This window comes from Scyliorhinus canicula, chromosome 6, assembly GCF_902713615.1.
Source record: "Scyliorhinus canicula chromosome 6, sScyCan1.1, whole genome shotgun sequence".
NCBI classification, from domain to species: Eukaryota; Metazoa; Chordata; class Chondrichthyes; order Carcharhiniformes; family Scyliorhinidae; genus Scyliorhinus; species Scyliorhinus canicula.
Genome location: NC_052151.1, coordinates 89,721,526 through 89,744,049, shown reverse-complemented (window position 1 = coordinate 89,744,049; position 22,524 = coordinate 89,721,526). Strand labels below are relative to the sequence as shown.

Here is a 22,524-nt window from a genome sequence, read left to right as displayed (position 1 = left end):
CAGTCGCAAGAGGTACACCAGGAGTTAGACATTACTCAACTCAACAAAACAATCTGTCTGTGTGTTTAATGTGACATTGAATGGAAGAACATATAAACTAACAGGCAAATTTTTGACCTTAAAAGCTTTCACAGAAAGCACAATTTATGCTCTCCAGGCATACGTTTAAAGTACACTCAACTTATTCAGCTTATACAAGACATTGGATATTTTGTGGTTTGATAACAAAAGTTACTGGCATCTTTTTCACACCTTTTACAATAGAAGCATGATTCTTGACCTGTGCTGTATATAACGAGTGAAAAATGAACCATATGCTCAATAAAAATTGTTTGCTATCTGTGACATTCATTCCACTCAGTTAATGGAAACAAAAATGGTCTAGCGACCTCTTTTTTTGTGTGTGGCTGTCTTAGAAAGTATAAATCACCTGAAAGATATTTTGATCAGCAATGACCAATTGTGAAATGGGTCTAACTATGTTTAACATTATCTTATGCCATTTTTTTTCTCTGCTCACTCCTGGTTTACAAAAATGTAACCATTAGCATCACTAAGAGCACAGAGAAGAATTGTAATTATTCGTAAAGCTACAATCAATGATTCATTTGTTTTGCTAATCCTCTATAAATTTACCTCAAACTTCTGTATTTATATTCTGTATTATGAAGTGATATATAATGTAGGCCTATCCTTCCTTAACGTTTATTATATATAGAAACATGAAACTTTATCTCCTACTGGGAAAAATGGATCTGTAGCCTGTCGTAATATGCCTTTAAACACAACATGGAACCTCTAGGAAGGAACTGTTTCATGTGACCCAGTCTCAGTTTCACTTTTGCCAGTGAGCAGAACACAACACACCTCTGAATAATACAAATTTTCTACTTTTGTATAAATGTTCCCATGAACCTAGTCTCAATAAATGAACCCACACCGTATCTACCCAATCCCTTATGAGTGATTGGTGCTTTTATATCATCATGAAAACACAACATGGTGTTCAGCGGTAGTCAAGCAGCAAGCTTAAGTACAGGTACAACATGGTGCATGGCACTGGATCAGGCTACATGGCATGAAGTGACCCTCAAAGTTTTGGTCAGGCCACAATGAAGTTGCAGCATCAGTGAGTGTGGAGAACACATGTGACTGCACAGGAAAGCTTTGAAGATAGAGTGCCTGAAGAGAAGGTGAGTAGATGGATCCCTCAAGGTGCAGTTGCAGGACATAGCCTATCAGTTCTGTGAGTGGGACAGTGTGTCGAGAGGACCAGATCCAGGTTAGCTCAGTCAGGGAAGGTGAGCAACCAGCATATGGGCCAGCGAGTCAAACAAAAAAAGCTGTCAGAAAATTCAAGCCAGCCATGTTGTGATTATAATGGGTGGCTTTGGGAGTTTCTGAACAATAAATTGAATAAAACAATGAGGAAGTCCAAAGGAATATTGTCTGAGTATCCACAAAATTTCCAAGTTTGAACTGGGAAGCAGCTGACCTGCTGTCCAAAGTCAAAAACAACATTTTGGGGCTATGGGGCCCAATTTAATGCCCAAAAAACAGTCTGAATTTGGAGGGGTATAGCGGGGTCTTTCTGGGTGCCTGCAGTGCCGAGAACGACACTGCTATTAAGCGGGGCTCTGTTTGTTTTTTTTAGCCTCAGTGAGGAATATGTCGCTGAGGCCGCACTTACCTCACTTAAGTCAAAAGCTCAGCTCATCAGAGCAGGAAGAGATCGGGGCACCCTCCCTCGGACACCACACCATGGCCTCCAGACTGCCACACTGACCCAACTTACTTCTTTGGAGGTCCTCAAGGCCCTCTTCCTTGAGGGCAGGGCATCCCCTGAACCGATCCCAGCAGGGTCAAACTGGCACACGTACAATGCCAGCATGGCCCACTGACAGTGCCCCTGCCAGTCTGGAAGTGCCACCTGGCACTATCAGGGCAACTGGATGGCAGTGCCAAGGTGCCAGGCTGGCAGTGCCACCGTGCCCAGGTGGCAGCAGGAGTGCTAGGGTATCACCCTACCCATACCTCAAATACCCGGGGTCTCCGCTAGCCTGGGAGACCCACACCCCCAGGTGCTGTTACGCCTGGTCCATATTTGTGTGGACCAGTGCTTAACGGCGCCATGGCAAGGTCTACCAGGTGGGGTTGTTTGTCACGGGTCTTGGGAGAATCAGATGCCAACATATTTAAATGAGCCTAATGGATCACTTAAATATGTTAATCTGAATTTCACCCAGTGGGGACGAAATCCAGATCGTGACATCACATGAGGTATCACGAGGGGTGCCGAGTGTTGCAAATCTCGCGAGAGGCTTCTTGCGAGGTTTAACAACTTGTCGCATTACCGAGCCGGGCTTGATGAGGCCGTTTGATCATGCCCATTGTTTCTAAATTAAGGTGCATCTGCACCAGACAAGCAAGTTATAAAAATTCACTTAGCAATTGGGAAAGAAGGCCTACACTGGCTGACATGTCAGGATTAGCAACAGAAGAGCTAACAGATCCCCAAAAGATGCAGACTACATTGGAAATCTGGTTCAGAATGAGGTTAAAGCAATGACTAGCGTCCGTGGGTGGGATTCTCCGATTGCCGATGCCAAAATCGCATTCAGACGGAGAATCCGTTTTTATGCCAAAATCTGGGGTGGCGCGGTTTATCAGATGCTCTGTCCCCTCAAAATCGGCGTACTCAATTACTCCACACGCCATTGGGATGGCCTCAGGACGTCACCTGAGGCCCTCTCCCGATGTTCTGCCCCCCAGATGGGTCGACCCCCTCGATAGAACACGTGTTCTCTCAACTTTCGTGAACTTGGCGTGGCGGCTGCAGACTTTGTCCAGTACCACCACAGTCGGGGGTGGGGGGGTGGGGGTGGAGAGAGCCATTCCGCTGGCGGGGGGAGGGGGGTGGGGGGGGGCTTCGGCAGGGGCTGGTAGGACTGGTGGGAGGTGGTCCGGGGATGGCAAGGGTGATTGCAGGAGCAGGCCCGCGCGTGGCCGGCGTCATGTTGTATGGTGCAGCCACTGCAGGTCGCCGCTGTGCGCATGCGCAGCCACGAAACTGCCATTCTGCATTCGTATCTGCAGGGCTTTACATGGCGTGGCTGCTAGTCCCTCACCGAGCGGAACATCGGTGCGGAGACACCGCCGAATTTCTGTTCATAAGACTAGATGCTTCCGCCGGACATAACCGCAAAATCTGAGACTCCAGCCCCATGTCTTTTTGACAACAGCCTATTGAATCTGATGCAGCTTGAGTCAGTAAGGTTGTATCAGATGATTGTGAGAGACTGTAAGAAAATACTTGAAGAAAAATATGCAATGTGCCCCATAAATCCAACAGTAAAAACTTGAGTAAAAATATTTAATTTTGCATTCTTGTTGCCTTGATTTCATTTTCATCATAACCGATGACTCTAAGCTATTTGCATGATGCGATTTGATGCCACGTGCAGTCTTCCAGCCAGAAGTAGCAACAGTGAGAAGGTCACGTGCCCTGCACGTACTCTTGAGATCAAGCACCCTGTATGCACATGTTTTTGGCACCAAATCATGGAGGTGCGCTTCTTCCATTTTCTAGCTGCTTGCAAGCAAGGCAAGAGGACTGCAAAGTTGGATCATTTTCATAAAAGAAAGAGATGACCAAAGATACAAATAGGCAGTGTGCCTGCTGGACAGGATCACAACTAACTCTGTCAGAGAGAGCTGCGCAGGAGAGTCCAGAGCAGGAGAGAGCAGTGCTAGCTCTGTACAGAGCTCCAAAGCCTCTGGTCAACAGACTACAAAGAATAAATCAGTATAAAGATGATTTCTTGGGTTATGGTTTTGTCGATTGTGCCAATATAAATAATGATGCAAAGCCCATGTATGCTATATACAGAGAAATACTGGCAAATGAGAGGAGATGTTTCAGATTTTGAAAGGGAAGTGGTGGGTGGAAGATTCCTTTTGAGGTTGAGACCCCAGAGTCAGTTATTAACTTACAGCGGACTCCAAATGAAAAGACTATGTTGCTGTACCTTACCTGTGACAGCACATTAAAAACACGCCAAAAGCCCATGAGGCTGTCAGTAGTATCTCCCAGGTCTATCCAGTGCTGAGAAACAACATATTTTGTTGTTATTGCCCTTCACGACGACCGACGTGTGCGAGTTTGGATTTTCTGTTTTCATAAAGGTGAAGATAGCACAAAGGAACTGGCTGAAATTTGCACCTGATACATGCATTGCCCTTTCCTCCTGTGAACTTGATTAGAGTGAGATTGTAAGGACCAAATAGGCTCCCCTTTTGCATTAAAGGTAAAAAAAACGTGAAATGTGTCATGAAGGTCGGCCAGGGTGGGTCACAAAGGTTGGCAGGTGTGAGTCACGAACATCGACCCATTGGCAAATGTGGGTCCCGGGCAAAACTGTTTGAAAAACACGGCGTTAATTTGTCAGCCGATGAAGCAAAAAGGGTATGTTGTGTGATTTTACAAATGCAGTGCTAGCAGACAGAATTATTGTGCTGGTGATTGCATCCACTTCCATGGAAGAGGTCCAGAAGGATTTGCTAGACAAGCCCAAAATATATTGTATCAGAGAGCTACTCAAGGATGGACGTACAGATCCTAAGTGCAACCCCAATTGTTGATGCACTCACCAGAACACCCAAGAAACCTAGCTAAACATGTCAATGTGTGGCCTTCTGCATACACCAAGGAAATGCCCAGCTTCCCAATAATACTGAAAGCATGTGGTAGAAAGGTCCACTGGCAGTGGTAGTGCACGAGAGCAAAGGATGATGCCACTGAGGTAAGCACTGATCCAAAAAGACTGTACACAATGCGTACCTTCAAGTATCAAGAATGACTATCAGAAACATACATGAGGTGATTGACAAACCAAAAAATGACAATGATGTGTGTAATGAAATGAAGAACCATGAACACATGTTTCACACTGTCAATCTTGTTATAAACACAGATACACCATCTGAAGTGTTTGCTAGATTTGAATTATCTGCATTAAGTTGATAATTAATTGTTCTTGGCCAAGATTGACACAGGGGCAAGTTGCAACATACTAGCCCTGCAAATTCTACAAGACATGCATCCACAGACATGGAAGGCCATGGTAAAACTTACAACAGTACAACTTGCAATGTATAATGCTTCACTAATTTCATGTGCAAGATCCATAGTACTGGAGTGTAAGTACAATAAATCCTTTTGGGTGTCACGGATATTCTACATCGTGGAGCCTAAAGGCTCAGCAAAAGCCTGTCTATCAGTACGCTGTGATCTCACACTAATGACAATCATGGAATCAGTCAGGCATCACACGGATGACCAACCTCAGAAATTACTCCTATTGCCTCAGTCCAAAACCCAATATTGAAATATCCAGATTTTTTGGACAAAATTTACTGTTTCAAAGGAACAGCAACATTAAGCTTGCAAGAAAATGCAAGTTCATCGGTTGATTTTGGTATATTTTGTGCAACAGAAATTCCAACAGTTACAAGAAGAAATGGAGAAAGATTTCACAGTACAGAAACTGTGGAAAGTCATCAAAAGTGGTCTAATTGGATTCAGCATGACCATGAAAACCTGAGACAATTTTGGCCTCACCGGGATATGTGAGGCATTGCCTGATAAGTTAATTTCAAAGGCAGGCAGGTCATTATATCAGAATCTTTGCAACCTGATATTCTTCAACAACTTCATCAAACGCTTGGACATGGATTAGATGAGAAGACGCGCAAGAGAGGCAGTCTATTAGCTGGGTATGAACAATGACATTGAAGTCGTCATCCAGAAGTGCGAGGCATATCAAGAGCATATGCCACGTCAGCACAAAGTAGCATTGATTTCACATGAAGTTCCTACGCATCCTTGATCCAAAATTGCATCCAACTCCTTTCATATCCATGACACTGACTTCATCATCAGTGTCAGTTATTTTATCTTGTATCCCATTACATGTCAATTGCACAATACATCAAGTACAGCTGTCGCACACACTCTTTTGCACAGTGCTATTTTCTATTTAGTTGGTGTGCTTGGAGAGGTCATTATGGATATTATTGCATTTTGTTGGCAAACCATTTCAGGATCTGTGTGAGAAGTGGATTATCAATAACACTACATATTCTCCTCATTACCCTAGATCTAATGGCCAAGCTGAATGAATGATTCACCTGGTGAAATGCCTAAGTCTCAAATGTAGACAGACCAAGACAGATTTACACATTGAAATATTACATCTGACAGTGACACCTTTACGCACAACTATTCAGTTATCAGCAGATGTCATCGTTGGCAGTCCAATGCATACCAATTTATTTTCTCTTCCCCCATTCTGCTTTCTCAGAAAGCAGAGAGCAACCTTTCAAAAATTGCAAGAAAATGACCAATATGCACAATAAAAAGGTAGGTATGGAATTGCCAAGTTTAGAGCTGAGACAGCTAGTTCAGATTGAGGATCCCACTGAAGGTACATGACAACCTGTTGAGGTGACAAGAATTTGTTCAGAACCAAGATTCTATGAAGTCACGCACACAAAGGTGCAACAATGGGGTGTAACTGAGGACACATCAGATTAATTCCAGCTCCTCACCCATTATACAGTCCTATTGCATCTAGGACAAGAGTCAAATGCAGTCAGGAACAACATCCAAGAATGACAATCCCACAGATTACCATGAGCATGATTGCCTCCAGACAAGATGGCCATTACAAGATCTGGGTGTAACTGCAGATTACCTCTATGCTTTAGAGACAAATATATTCACCAGTCTTATACATTTATGCAATGGTACCTAAACATGACATGTATGTAAATGGTTCTATTTCTTTGGAACAGGGGCAAGTTTCTTTAAAAAGAAAGGGGGGGGTGGTGTAATATGCCTTTAAGGGCTACCAGGCCATCACTAGAAGGGAAGTATGCCATATGATCCAGTCTGAGTTTAACTTTAGCCTGTGAGCAGAGCACAGCACAGCTCCAATGTCGTCAAGCTTTGTCTCATGTGCTCAATAAGTGAACCCATGATGTGTTTACTCAATCCCTTATGAGTGAATGGTGCCTTTATATTGTTATAATAACACAACATAGCCAAACAGTCACTGTCAATTACATAAAGGTCGACCTTAACCCTCCAATCCGATGGGAGCATTGATGCCGCAGAAGTAAAATGACATAGGAGGTTTGTGTTACTTTCCCCCAGATGTTCCCAAACCCCCACAATTTTTACTTCCCTGTATTGTGGCAGAAGAAGGCTGTCACCTGTAGAAGCAGGGTCTAATTTAAATGACAGAGTTGTAGCTCATTGACATTTACTGGGCCCAATTAAAACCTGTGAGATATCTTGCAGCAGTAAAAGCTCAGAGTACGGGAAACCAGGGAAGATTTAAAAAAACATATTTTAAAATGTTTTTTTGTGGGTCAGAAAGAACAGCAGTGTTCCTTTTGGTCCCAGAAAGGTGCTTTAGGCCTTCCCTTCCCCAGACTGTCTTCTCAATACCATCAACTTGCCTGCATTCTGTACCACCTCTGATCCATACTTACTATTTTGGAGATTGTTTCTGTGGATTCTCTGCATTGTCCTATCACCTCATTAATTTTGATGCCCGCTGATGGTGAAATCACGCTGATGGTGAAATCATTCCTGCACAAGCAAGAGTCAGTGATGGAGATGTAAATGAGGGCGTAGAGTTCTAATGCTCTGGGCCTCACAATCTTTGTGGAGCTGAACGGTTTGCTGATCATTTTAACCCTACACCCCCATATCCATTCCGCTCTTCATTTTCTTATTAGCCCCAGCTTATTAAATTCAGCTTGTTATGAAGCAGTAACTACAAAGTGTAAGTTGCCTAAATTAAAATGGCCAGAAGTTGTGGTTACATATACATGTCTCTGTAGTTTAATGTTGTGTGCTCATTTACACTCTTTTTCTGTTCCTTGCTAACATCTATACAACTTACACAATGCCAATGTATACAGTAACAAAATGTAGAACAATCTTGGTTTTCAAATACGTGTAGGATATTTGTGTATGTTTGAAGGCAATTCTTCTATAATTATGCATGAGGTTCAAGGTGCTATTTTGAGATAATATAAATAAAGCTGATTATCTCGTGCAATTCCACAGATAGACAAAGTTAATGTGGAAAAAATAGAATCTGATCACTCAGACAAGAAAGTTCTGTGGCTTCAACATTAATGCACAGCTGCTACATCAATTTTGAAATGAATTAAACACCCAGGATTATAATAATGTTTTCTGTCTTATTGTATTAATACACCAGTGTGCCAGAAAAATATTAGATATTAAGTGGAAATTTGTAACTATAACAGTGAGATTACCACTTCAGTTATTATCAAGTGCTGAAGTAGTGACACTAGCCCAAATTGTAACAGAAACAGGTGGCACTGTACAGACAAGACCAGAAATTAGTTTTATTTTTATGGCAAATTATGACTTAAGTCAAAATAATAAGAGGATGCATATAAGGTTGTGATAGCTAATACAAAAATAATTATTTTACAGTCGAATAACAGAAGTTGTTTGTGTTGCGCCCTTTATATCGATGTTTTCAATGTGCTCTGAAATAAGTGCACTTCCTTTTACTGCTGGGCAGATAATGATGTTAGCTGCAGCATGCCAAGTTGTTAACCACTGTGCAGGAACAAGAGAGTAACATTTGAAAGGAACTGTAAAGTTTTTGAGCTCTTTGTATGTATAGAGAATGAATCAGGGACTAATTTAGAAAGATATGAAAATAGAGAGCAAAGTGTGCAAAAGTAAGTTAGACAGAACAGAGAAGCTACTCCCAGCTTAAACATCCAATGCAGAATCAGTAATATACAAAATAGAACTGCTCAGTGTCAAACTAGTATTTACAAAAGTATGTTACATATGTACAATTCCGTCATGTGGTTCTGTGTTTGTTGTTGGAATAAAAAGACAAAGTAGAGTTTCCATCTAATCAACAGTAAATGTTATATTAAAACATAAGCAGTCACGATGCTGGCTCTAAAAACATCACACTTGAAAAATTAAGCTGTTGATTTTTTGGAGTTACTGAGAGACTTTTAATAACACAGAAATTATGCAGTCAGAAAATAAAGTAAAATTAATGTGCAGCATGGAACTTCCATTTGAAGCTACAATACCCTAAACATTGACATTAAATTAAGCATCTTTCAAGGTAACAATGAAAGACACCTACTAAAAAACACTCATCTACCCAGATCTACTTAACAATAAACACAGTTCATTTGAAAAACTGGGTAGGTTTATTAGTTTTTTGGGAGCTTTGCCAAGCTAATCCACACTGACATATGCATTTTTTGATTTACGTTGAGATTTGCATTTTTGAGTAACTGAAGGGTGCTAGACTGGGTGGTGCATAGTTAAGATTAGCCTTATGCCAAATTCCTAGTCTCAAGTGGTGTATGAGAAACTTCTCAAATTTCAACCTGGATTGTGATTGGCTACACAGAAACTTGTTGGATGAATAAGAATAGGGTTCGCTCTCCGTCAAGGAATTCTGGAAAAAGGTATGCTTTCCCCAATTTTCTTTTTTTATAAATTTAGAGTACCCAATTCATTTTTCTAATTAAGAGCAATTTAGCGTGACCAATCCACCTACCCTGCACATCTTTGGGTTGTGGGGGCGAAACCCACGCAGACACGGGGAGAATGTGCAAACTCCACACAGACAGTGACCCAGAGCCGGGATCGAACCTGGGACCTTGGCGCCGTGAGACAGCAGGGCTAACCGCTGCACCACCGTGCTGCCCGTTCCTCCAATTTTCAACCTTTCATTTGTGAGGCTGCGGATTTGTGCTAGCATGTGTCTGAACCTTTCCTATGACAAATATTCATTCTTTATATGTGAGGCAAGGCAGTGAATGTTTTCAGGTTATTGAAGTGCAATTAATGTGCATTTCATAACTGATTCCAGTCCCAATGTCCACACACACACTCACTCCAGCTGGAGGTAACTAGAAATGATCATGGATGAAACATGACTGATATTCCCTCCCATAACAGGTGCTTAACGTCTTTCTGAAATGCTCAAAATTATTTTAAAGTAATAAATAACACAAAGGTAATTTGCTGAATGATCGTTTCTTATGGCTGAAACGTGCATATAAATGTTAATATTTGAAGCACTTTACCTGACTGATGTAGCATTATCTAATGTCTCTGGTGAGAGTTACTGGTAAGGTTTCACAGCTATCGTTGCATTGGAACATTTGAGGTAAGGAATAAAACTGCTATACAACACACCACAATAGTCATTCTCACATATCCCTTATCCTAAACCTTTTTTTCCATTATGTACTGACGGCTCTGAGATGTTTTCTATTTTCTAACAGGTAGCTGTGGTGGCTAAATAAAAGTACTAGAAGATCAAAATGTCACTGCATTATTACGGAGTCGGTGATAGTTGCTGCTTCACTCATTTTGCTTGGTCGACCAGATGGAAGCGAGTAAGTAAAACATTTTACACAGGACATTAATTACTTTAACCTTGGGAAAATGTGAATAAACTGATGGTAGTTTAGAGCTTCATAGATCTAATACATCCCATTTTAAATATATTTACATATTTTATGTCAGCACTTTTATCTGGAATGTTTTTCTGAGAGAAGATGGCTATGCATTTACCTCACAGGAGACTCAGATTATGTGGCAGCTGTCTAGTGAGCCGGTGCCTACTTCAAAATGACAGCAGTTCACTACAATCTGTCAAAATTGAGGAAAAAAATGTAATCAAAAGCTTCACAGCATGCACTAGTGATTGTACTGTACAAACAAAAGCTACAAGAAAATAGCATTTCCTCGTTGAAACAGACAGCTCAATAACAAAAAAGAAAACAGCCTATCAGATTGTGTGATTGATTTCAGCAGTTTCATCCTCTGGTGTGAACAAGATTGCCCCATTCTGCTAACCCCAAATCAGACAGGGGACAGAACAGTCAGGGCACTTGGTACAACAATAACCCAAGTGTTCCAATGTTTGCTTTATTGTTGACGATTCAGTGAAAAACTCAGTAAGCTTAATGACTAATGTCTTCACATTTTAACAGTAGGAGGTCTTACAATACCAGGTTAAAGTCCAACACGTTTGTTTGGAGTCACTAGCTTTCAGAGCGCAGCTCCTTCCTCAGGTGAGTGGTAATGTGAGAAGGAGCTGCGCTCTGAAAGCTAGTGATTCCAAACAAACCTGTTGGACTTCAACCCGGTGTTGTAAGACCGCTTACTGTGCCACCCCAGTCCAACGCTGGCATGTCCACATTTTCAGATTGTAAGACATGGGAAGTGTTAAAATCTGACTCTTATTGGCAGAAAATATCCAGGCACCCAACATAGAACTGGTTTGACTTGTCCCAAATCAGACAGTGAGCACACGTGTAAGGACTGAAAGGAAGTGGTAATGGTTGATCTCAGTTTCAGATCAGCCACAATCGTTTTAGTATTGCCTGCTTTGTTTGGCAATTGATTTCGCAAAAATCTACTCGTACGATTTGCTCCCTCTGCCATGTTTCTAAGATAAAATAGATGTGATTTTAAAGCAATGATCTCTGCTTTATACTCACATCAATCTTTTTACTAAAATGACCAAATGGAAGAAAATATAGAACCCTAAAACATAATTTTTAAAGTAAAACATCCCTTCCTGTTCACTGAAAAGGATGGCTACTGTTAATTGGCAACCATTGAAAGTATGGAATATCACTGTTTTGATAGAAAATTTTTGCTTTATATCAACACACAGTGTTGCAAGGATCACTTATATGGCCAGCTAAATGACCGCCCAGTGATCTGATAAAACTTCTGATTGAAAGGATGAAAAAACTTGTGCAGTTTGTTAACAACCAAGGGATCCACTTCAGGGTGTATCCGTCCTTTACTGCCTGCCAGACACTTGTTAAATACAATGTTAAAGCGCAGACAGTAAAACCCCCTTGTGGCATTAAAGTATAAATTATACTGGCTTATTCTGGGGGGCAAATTCAGAAACTTCTCCACGAGCTGGAGTTCAGGTAATGGCTCAGTTATGAGGCGATCACCATCCACAATGTGAAACTGTTCAATGGGAAAGTACTTGAGCCATCTCTCTAGGTGTTTTGTGTATATACTAGTTCGCACAGCCTTGTATTTAGTGTTTACCTCGCAGGTAGTGGGGTCAATTGCAAGCTTCTCAAACTTGTAGTATGTTTTATTCTTCCTTTCCTTTCCCTCCAGCACCTGAGTGTAATCTGAAATGGCTCGAGTTGTTGGCTCACGCACAATGATCAGCAATTTGATGGACGAGTTCATTTTGTAAATTCTTTCGGGGACTTCCTCAGTGATGAAGTACGCTGGGCTTTTCTCAATAGTGATCTGATAGGGATAGGAAAAGGGCATTTTCTTTCTGTACCATTCAATACCCTTAGCATAATTTTCATCATTGTCAAAAAAATGGATTTCCTGTGAGGCTTTGACTACAGCTGGGTGTAAGTTTAGCATTTCGAGTAGGGCACGTGTTCCACCCTTGCGGACCCCAATAATAATGGCCTGGGGAAGCTGTTGCACCATGTTGTGTAGTCTGATTTGTTCCTTTGTTGCATTGCCTTTGCGTAAATCATGTGCCAAGCCTCGCTTGTACTGTAAAGCACGAAGCATGATTTGCTCTTGGTCCCCAAATTGACCTTCGATGGGACATGTAGGCTGGAGTCTGTAATAAAACAAGAATGGTCAGTAAACTTCCATTGGCTACCAATACATCTGTGACATTTGAACCACCATAGATATCTAATTAGGTCATTAAAATGATATACATAATGAAATGCATGCTTTCATCTTATTCTTATGCTTGTTGTAATCACATCCATTCATCAATTAACCAAAATATAGAAATTTTGCTTAGTTTTGGATCTTTCCTAATCAAGGAGCTGTGATATCAGAGGAAAAATAAGTTGACAATAGCAATACAATTTTTTCTTATATTATCATCTTAATTAGAAATAATCCAGTTCCTGAGAATCGAGGATATAACATAGAACATAGAACAGTACAGCACAGAACAGGCCCTTCGGCCCTCGATGTTGTGCCGAGCAATGATCACCCTACTCAAACCCACCCTATACCCGTAACCCAACAACCCCCCCCCCCTCCCCTTAACCTTACTTTTTAGGACACTATGGGCAATTTAGCATGGCCAATCCACCTAACCCGCACATCTTTGGACTGTGGGAGGAAACCGGAGCACCCGGAGGAAACCCACGCACACACGGGGAGGACGTGCAGACTCCGCACAGACAGTGACCCAGCCGGGAATCGAACCTGGGACCCTGGAGCTGTGAAGCATTTATGCTAACCACCATGCTACCGTGCTGCCTTAAGCTGCAACAATATAAGCTGCAACAATTTCTGTGATGACTGAAATAGTAGACCACAAATTAAACGTTCTTCATTTGGAGCTCATTTTAATCTTTGCTGTCAAGTAGTAACCTGGCAGTGTGGATCACCCACCTATTGTGGAGCCCAACTATTACTATTCAGTTAGAAAAAACCAGGTGGATTCTGCAATAATCGCACTATCTGCTCTGACATGTTACTGCACAGCAGCAGAGGTGGATGTTACCACAAATGTATGTCAGGAAGGCTAGTGGACCATTTGGGTCAAACGCCTTGAGGAAAAAGATGACGTTCATATCTCTTGATAAATGTGTTATTTTGAGGAAGCGAGTACAAATAGCAGCATAAGCATTTTGTGACCTAAAGCCCATTTACCAGCCTTTCTGCCTGAACGACAGAGAGTTCAACAGCAATGATGGGAGAGATAACGCAGAGAAAATGGAGGGAATGTCTAATAACTAATACAGTAGTATTAAATAATTTATACTCAATTTTCAGAAGCTGTTTAGCATTCTTATAGTCTCTTGAATATTAATTTTAATATACAAGTAAATTGCTTTGAATTTTCTAAAAGCAGATTAATTTGATACATAAATGGAGCAGAATTTTATTATTGTCAAGTGGCAACATATTTTTGCTGCAATGCAAATTAGAGTTCGATCTCCATTAGTTTCTCTTCCATTGCTCCTGGTGAAAATGACTCATAAACCGATTGAAGTCCAAGGGGAAAACTGGGGTATTTCAACATTAGGAGCATGTTAGCACTATTATTTCTGAGTTGTTATCTCCCCATACCTGTAAACAAGGAAGATAAAAGCAGAGAAGAGTGGAAACTGAAATAATAGTGATGAAGAATTGAAAAAAAATATTGACTTACTGGCTGTAGCAGGTAAATGTATTTTGCAGGGTTGCGATTTCACCATTCTGAAGAAGAGTTATACAGTCTCGAAATGATAAGTGGGCGCGATCTACCGGAAACGTTTGGTGAGCGGGAAATGCCGGGTGTTTCCCGACAACCGACCCAGATGGCCAGTGTCTAACGTTAATTAGGGCATTTAATGATGCCTCACGGGCTTCACGCTGCAAATGGTTGTTTCACCGACTGATTTGCCGAGACCGCATCTAGCAGAGACTGCACCCCGTGAATGACAGAGAGCTCGCATCCATGCCACCAAGGAGACCTGCTCCAAGATTCGGAGATGCAGACCTGGCAAGAGTGTTAGATCTTAATTAGAAATAATTCAGTTCCTGAGAATCTAGGATATAAGCTCCACTGAGTTCTGTGATGACTGAAATAGTAGACCACAAATTAACCGTTCTTCATTTGGGTACTCTGTTCGCCCCCCCAAGGGCTCGGAGGGTCAGCCACAGGCCAACCAGTGTCACCTGGGAGGCAGTGCAGCAGCTGTCAGCTTGGGGAATGTGAAAGGGAGGACCGCCACCCAATGTCGCAAGAAACTCAATTATCTCCACCAGGTCGCACAGGTAAGTGGACATCGGCCCCCTAGCTTCGGTCCCGCCTGTTATCCCCGGAGGCCACCACGTGCTCCAGCACAACCCGGCATCCACCAGCACAGCCCACTCTTGCCCACCCGGGGCGGCCCCCACCCACGGAGACAAGGAAAACACTTTGGGGGAGAGCCCCAAGGATGCCACCATCGATGCATCACAGCTGTCACCCCCCCCCCCCCCCCCCCCCCATCAACGCAGAGACACACACGTCAGTGGGCAAAAGTAGTGGACAGGTTTCTGGGGAAAAGTCTGCTGAACACCACACGGTTGCTGATACACATTAGGCAGAGGCAGGAACATCCAGGGGAGACAGAGGTCAGAGGTCTGCTGGACCCGAGGATCTAGCTGAGTGCCAGTCAGATGCTTAGACTCTGGATCAGGCTATCCCGGAGCTGATGGTCGACAGGGTGTGTCCATGAGATTCAGAGGGGGATGTTAGCGACACTCCAGTGGGTCCATAGCCGATTATAGGGGTCCCAAAGGCTATGGGCGCAGGAGATGGTGCCGGCAATGCGTGGCATCTAGGTCATTGCTATGGTGGAGACTGCAGTGGAGAGCCTGCAGCACGATGTCAGCATTATAAGTGGTAGTATCCAAGGTGTAGCTCAGTCACCTCGACAGCATGTCCGAGTCCCTGGGGGATATGTCCCTGACGCAATGGATCTTTCTGAGATGCTGTGGAGCATGTCCCAATCTAAGGCATTGGGCATTGCCGGGGCACACCAGAGCATGTCCGGTCGCTGACGACCGAGTCCCAGTTGAAGCTGGACATTAGTGAGGCACTACAGAGCATGGTCCATTCAATGAGGGGCATCGCTGAGGGCATCAACACCATGGTGCAGACATTGGGGGCCCCCAGGTCTGGCAGAGCAATATGTTGCAGGGGAACGTTCAAACTCTACACTCCACACAGACAGCGACCCAAGTCAGAATTGAACCTGGGCCGCTGGTGCTGTGAGACAGCAGTGCCAACCACTGTGCTACCTGTGCTGCCTCAAGATCCCACCGCTGGCCACTGGTGAGACACTGCAGGACATGCCATGGAGAGGGAGAAAAATCCTGCAGAATGATTTTGGATGCCAACCCATTATGCTTCAATTTGGAACTTTCTAGAAGCTTGATAGACTGTATTGAAGTTGGAAAGGTCACCTGACCCCCTTGCCAGCCATTGTAACAGTTCAGCGGTGTCCAATTTTAAATAAATAAAGGCAGTTCCTTATGCATCCATCGGAGCTCAGTTTGTGTTTGAAGCGTTTGAATATGGCATGCATTTTACTGGGCATGACACCAGGAATATCTGAATTACATTGTATTAGTTTCTATCGACTAATGACTAAATTACATTGGCTCTGTTGGCAGAACAAATGGTTCTTGCCTAACATTTCAGGGCAATTCCCTGCATATGTGTTTGAAGGGCCTATCCCTTCTATGAGACAATGTATTTAATGGGTAAAATACAGATTCCTCTTTTCCTATCTCTAACAATTAACTAAAGTAAATTTTTCATTTTCTTTTCAACTCTGCACTTGGTATTCGCCTTCAGCAGACTAAATGCTTCAGAAGATTAGAAGGTAATTAGAGTTACAGAAGTCCTTTTGATCCACCTTAATTCATCCATCCAGTGATCCTAGCACTGAGTCCTGAAGGACCCCATTTAGTGCTGATCTCTTGCTAACAGAACATAATGCATTGCTTTCTACCTTTCAGCTTGTTCCATATCCATTCCCAGGTCATATCCCCACATCTTTGAATTATGTGGAACTTTATCAAAAACCTCTGGTAGTCAAAGTACAGCATGCCATTAGGTTTAACCCAGCCCCTTGGATTGTCACTTGCTCAAAGAAACTGTGAAGGTTCGTCAGGCAGGATCATTTCCCTTCCAAGTCTATGTTTACTGCTGTTCGTTAGACTTGCTGTCTAAACATTGATAGTTACTTCACTTTTGTTGTAAAGCATTTTGAGGCATCACAATATTATGGAAGCTGCTATATAAGGAAAGCTACTTCCACTTCAAATTTATTCCTGATAATAAATTCAATTGTTTATCTGGAATGGAAGTAAGATGACAATGATCCTTGTATTTATATAGCAGTGTGAAACTCTCTTCCTTATGCTTGATATAGGTGTACAGTAACAATTATGATATTACATGCAGGTAATTAAGGCAGATAATTGCATCAGAAAACGCAGCATGCGTTACTGTTGTACTCCTTCATATTTGTGAATCCCAGTCATTGGCCGGATTTTAAAAGCACTATCATGGCGAGAACCGCTGCGGGGAATTCGGCGGCCTAGCCAAAAACCCAGTGACTTTCAGCAGGACCAGATGATCATAGGGGTATGTTGGGCAAGAAAGCCCCACCCATGTGGGCAGCACGGTAGCAGAGTGGTTAGCACTGTTAATTCACAGCACCAGGGTCCCGGGTTCGATTCCTGGCTTGGGTCACTGTCTGTGGGGAGTCTGCACGTTCTTCCCGTGTCTGCGTGGATTTCCTCCGGGTGCTCTGGTTTCCTCCCACAAGTCCCAAAAGATGTGCTTGTTAGGTGAATTGGACATTCTGAATTCTCCCTCTGTGTACCCAAACAGGCTCCAGAATGTGGCGTCTAGGGGGTTTTCACAGTAACTTCATTGCAGTGTTAATGTAAGCATACCTGTGACAATAAAGATTTAAAAAAAAATTATCTGTTCCATGGTCTGTTATTTTCCATTTTTGAATCCAGTATCCACATTTTATACTGTTTAGGAGGGTGTAGTTTAAGGTTACCCATGAGTTTAGTGGAAAATTTACATCATTGCGATCATCTGAATTTTATCTTCCATGAGTTGTTTGAGTTTTTGTGAACTCAATTCTGGCTTTCCAAACTCCCTTCGGGTTGAAGTCACATTGTTAAAGGTTATACATGAGTTTAAAAGGGCTTATGTTACTTCAAACAGTACTGGGATATATTGTTGAAGTCCCGGCGGAGGGAGCAATGTTGTTTTTCTTAAATTTTCTGGACTTCCCAGAGGTTGCAGCACCACAACAAATGGTGGGGAGCAATATTCAACAGCATGGGCAGCCAGGGTATTGGGGTCATCTTGGGATTTCAGTACAGCATTCAATCTGGCACTAACAAGTGTGGAGGATGGTTTCTTCTGGTCCATATCAGTAAGTGCACAGTATTTGGTTGTACCGACGATGCCCAACGCAGTGACGTTGAGGTTCCCCAGACACTGCTTGCCAGTTTCAGGGCAGGTTGATTCTTGTCTTCATCTTGGTGGCTATCTTCTTCAGTTGGTCGGAGATGGTTCAGTTGGCCGGAGATAGCCTCACGGTAGCATGGTGGTTAGCATCAATGCTTCACAGCTCCAGGGTCCCAGGTTCGATTCCCGGCTGGGTCACTGTCTGTGTGGAGTCTGCACGTCCTCCCTGTGTGTGCGTGGGTTCCTCCGGGTGCTCCGGTTTCCTCCCACAGTCCAAAGATGTGCGGGTTAGGTGGATTGGCCATGCTAAATTGCCCGTAGTGTAAGGTTAATGGGGGGATTGTTGGGTTACGGGTATACGGGTTACATGGGTTTAAAGTAGGGTGATCATTGTTCGGCACAACATTGAGGGCCGAAGGGCCTGTTCTGTGCTGTACTGTTCTATGTTCTATGTTCTATGTGTTCCAGCTTTGTTCCAAGGCAGATCAGAGCAGGGCCATATCACATGGTGTTGCCACAACGATCACTTTCAGTGTGTGCTTAGCATTCTTGTTACCAAAGTGGAATTCAGTGGCTGTTGTTTTGTGGCAGTTTTGCTGTTCTTTCATTTCTGAGACTATTCCTCCATGGGACTGCCAGAGAATGTGATGGAGGCACATTCAACTGAGGCCTTCAAAAGAGAATTGAATAATTATCTGAAGAGAGTGAGATCCGCTTTCAAGGTGGTGGTGGCTGTTTGTGTTGCCATGACAAGGTCATCTGCACATGTGATTTGTCCACCTTTGTTGGCAGCGCATTGCTCGTGTAGACATTGAAGCATGAGTACTACGTCTTGTGGCAAGTCAATTGTTGAGGAAAAGGGACAAGGTGAATTTGTGGACCAAATGGACACCACTAGCTATTGCTCAGCATCATCCATAGCAGGCAGTATTTTGACACTGGAGAGGAACACCTTTACTATAGCATGCTTAATGGTTTTGACACAGCCTGTTTTGTCACCCTTTTTGAATATGGGCAGCACATAAACCTGTTGTCAATTTACTGGACTCTCTCATAATGATTGTCAAAGCTGTGCAAATCTCACTCCTAGCATCTGTCAACACTGGGATAAATACCAGCTATCCCTTGGGTTTTATTTGCTTTGAGCCTGTTTAGCCTATCTGGAACTTCCATCTCATTTATAACAAGCCATTGATTTTACTTAGGGTATTTTTGTTTTGCAAGGACCTGTTGCTCATGTCTTCCCTTGTGAATACTTGGAGGGAATAGTCTTTCAGAATATTTATTTTGCCATGCTCATCCTCAGTCTTGAGATTGTTTGCATCTTTTATGCTCCCCCCCCCCCCCCCCTCTCCACTGACTGTCTCTTGGTACTGTGGTACTGAAAGAATTATTTTTACTATTCGGCTTAGCCTCAGCTGCTATGCTTCCCCCCCCCCCCCCCCCCCCCCAGGTCTTTCTTCGTGCTTTTAACGTATTTCTGCAGTTTCTCCTTCAATTAGCTCTATCTCCAAGTCCCACAGAGAATCTGTTCATTCATTTGCAAATGGGTCTTAACTGAAACAAGTCATACCCACCCTTCCAATTTTTTGTTCTTCTCCTCCCTGAAGGCAGTGGTTAATGTTGACTATGATTCTGCCACGTACTGATATCCCTCTGATACATCAGAAAAATGACTATTCTTTATGTGTTAACATGGGAACTGAATTGTTACATTAAGTAGTTATTAACTATATTGGGGCTATAGCCGAGCCCAGCTATGTCCTTATTTCAGATGAACAAACCCATTCAGCTTGCTGGATTCGGATCAGGAGTTCGGAACTGTTGATTTGTTTCCTTTCCGGAAGCTAAAAGTACTATCCTTTCACCGTTTTGGCTCAGGTCATCTAAATCAGTAAACTCCACAGAACAAATCTGGGATTTTATTTGTCTGTTTTATATGAGTAATGAGTATTATACTAAATAGTTTGATTACATACTGTGGCATGTGTAGAGACTGAAGTTTTTTTTGTCATTCTTTCTGGAATAAAACTAAAATAACCTTCTTCTTGCATGAAAATGACTGTCCGCGAAACGCAAATTCCTCGGGCAGCACGGTGGCGCAGTGGTTAGCACTTCTGCCTCATGGCGCCGCGGTCCCAGGTCCGATCCCAGCTCTGGGTCATTGTCCGTGTGGAGTTTGCATATTCTACCCGTGTTTGCGTGGGTTTCGCCCCCACAACCCAAAGATGTGCAGGTTCGGTGGATTGGCCACACTAAATTGCCCCTTACTTGGGAAAAATAATTGGGTACTGTAAATTAAAAAAAAACCCAAATCCCTGAATCTCGAAAGCCTTGAAATGAATGTTCAGCAGGAAATAAAGTTTGATGATATGGGCATGATATGTAGGATCTATACCATATTCAGAAATGGTATTTATTTTATCACATCAGTACAAGGCTGACCTGTAATATCAGGAGAAAGAGTAAAAGCTGGGCTTCACTCACATTGCAGGAGTAACTTGGAAAATAACAGTTTTTTTATATTGTGTAAATAATAATGAAAGCAACGATCTTTAATTCATATTAACATGATGTCAGTTTATGCCACACAGCTGCCATAACTACAGTCAATTTCCGTTTAAATTATTGAGCATGTCTGCCTTATAGAACAATTACAAAATGAATTTCATCAAAGATTTATTGATTCTAATCATAAATTAGAGCAATCTATTTATTGCTAGTAACAGTGGAACCGATCAGTGAAACATATCAATTTCCTTTTCAATATCTAACAGCTCCCTTCTTCTATATTGATGCACAATTCTTGCTTTTTCTTTCCCTCCTGGCACGAGTGACTTGTCATTTATACACTACTCTGGGGGATCAGTATCTTGACTATTCCCTCAACAGAACATCTGTACACCATGATTAATGTAAACTGTGTTCATTCTGATCCTACTGACATGCCGCCATTCAGTGTGAATGTGCAAAGTAACCCAATTTGAAGTTGTTAGTCCCTTGCAAACATAGTCAGGTAAATTTTTATTATAGATTACTTCAGGTTATTTGCATTTTTTATGATTGTAAAAAATACTCACAAAAAAGATTACCCGCTTTTAAAAGGACGTGGATCTTATAATAAGTGGTTGCCCAGAAAGTACCATTTCATTTGGAAAATACAAAATACATGGTCACATCTGAGATGATTGGAAATCAGACGGCATGTGGCATTCTGAACTCATTTGGTGTCACTTTGTGTGTGCAATGCAATAGTTTGACAGACATTATGCCAATGCGGCAGTAGGCTCAGTCCATGTTTCAAGCAGAGTGTTGCTGATCAATCAAGTCAAAACCGATGGCTGATTTCTCTTTCGGATACAAAATAACAAAAGAGGCAAAACCATTTCTCCTTCCTTGTTTTCTTGTAAGGTTTAGATGAATAAATTCATAGCTGAGCTTGGTTTAATCAGTGATTTTGGATGCAAAGAGCCTGGGAGAAGGTGGTGGTGGTGGTGGGGGGGGGTTGAGTGGGGGAGGGGCTTTGTTGCAGAGTAGGGAGGAGGATATTGGCTGATGAGTAGAAAGAAAGGCCACTGCAAGAATTACAGCATCTGTAAATGTCAGAAAGTAGGTTGGAATGAGAAGTTCAAGATAAGCAAGGGAAAGGACGTTCTAAATATAAATGGCTTGAAGGAATTGGGTGGTGATGGGGTGGAGGGGAGTTGGGTGGAGGCATAGTGAGGGGCGGAGTTGGTAGGATGGGGGAGTGCAGACTTAAAGAGTAATATAGTTTTTTAAAATAGCTTTTTTATTCTCAATTCTATTGTTTTATATATATATTTATTTAAAATACTTGCGGCATTGTCATTTTTTTTGTCCTTTCTTAATTTGTTTTTCTCTTTTTTTCTCCTGTTGTTTTCCTCCTCCCCTTGCTGATTTCACTGTAATTATAGCCAATTTCAGGACAATCACAGCATTGTCTAATGTTGAACAGAGAATTATAACAAAAACCTCCTCCTTTACGGTCATTGTTGGAATGCAGAACAGCTATGTTTTATTATTTTTTCTCTTTTTCATTTCTATTCTTGACTCAGTTGTAGGAGTTACCGGAAAGTGTTCCAGATGACTCACAAGCTAATTCTCAACTCATTACCTATGAGGGATAACTCAACCTTTGATATCCTCTTCATGCTATAGCTGAAACCAGAAATAACTTACCTCAGCTATTTATTAATTAATGAAATATTTCATTAAGAAGTGTTTTTCAAAATAACACCATAAATGGGCGGCAAGGTGATGCAGTGGTCAGCACTGCTGCCTCATGGCACCGATGATCCGGGTTTGATCGTGGACCCGGGTCACTGTCCATGTGAAGTTTGCAGATTCTTGCCATGCCTACATTCTCCAGTTTCCTGTTGCAGCACACCCCCGCAGATGGCGG

At 42.4% G+C, this 22,524-nt stretch overlaps 1 protein-coding gene across 4 annotated transcripts in view; it reads right to left on the bottom strand.

Annotated features, from left to right (window-relative positions):
* LOC119967302 (heparan sulfate glucosamine 3-O-sulfotransferase 5) overlaps positions 1-22,524 on the bottom strand; it is a 357,063-nt gene that overhangs the window by 12,830 nt on the left and 321,709 nt on the right. For 3 of the 4 annotated variants that reach the window (XM_038799645.1, XM_038799646.1, XM_038799647.1), the window contains exon 3: positions 9,683-12,722. In XM_038799645.1, the coding sequence (XP_038655573.1) occupies positions 11,792-12,722 (931 nt within the window). In that variant the 3' untranslated portion in view covers positions 9,683-11,791. Of the gene's footprint in view, positions 1-9,682; positions 12,723-22,524 lie in introns of those variants that run through there. The other variant, XM_038799648.1, reaches the window with a different exon arrangement.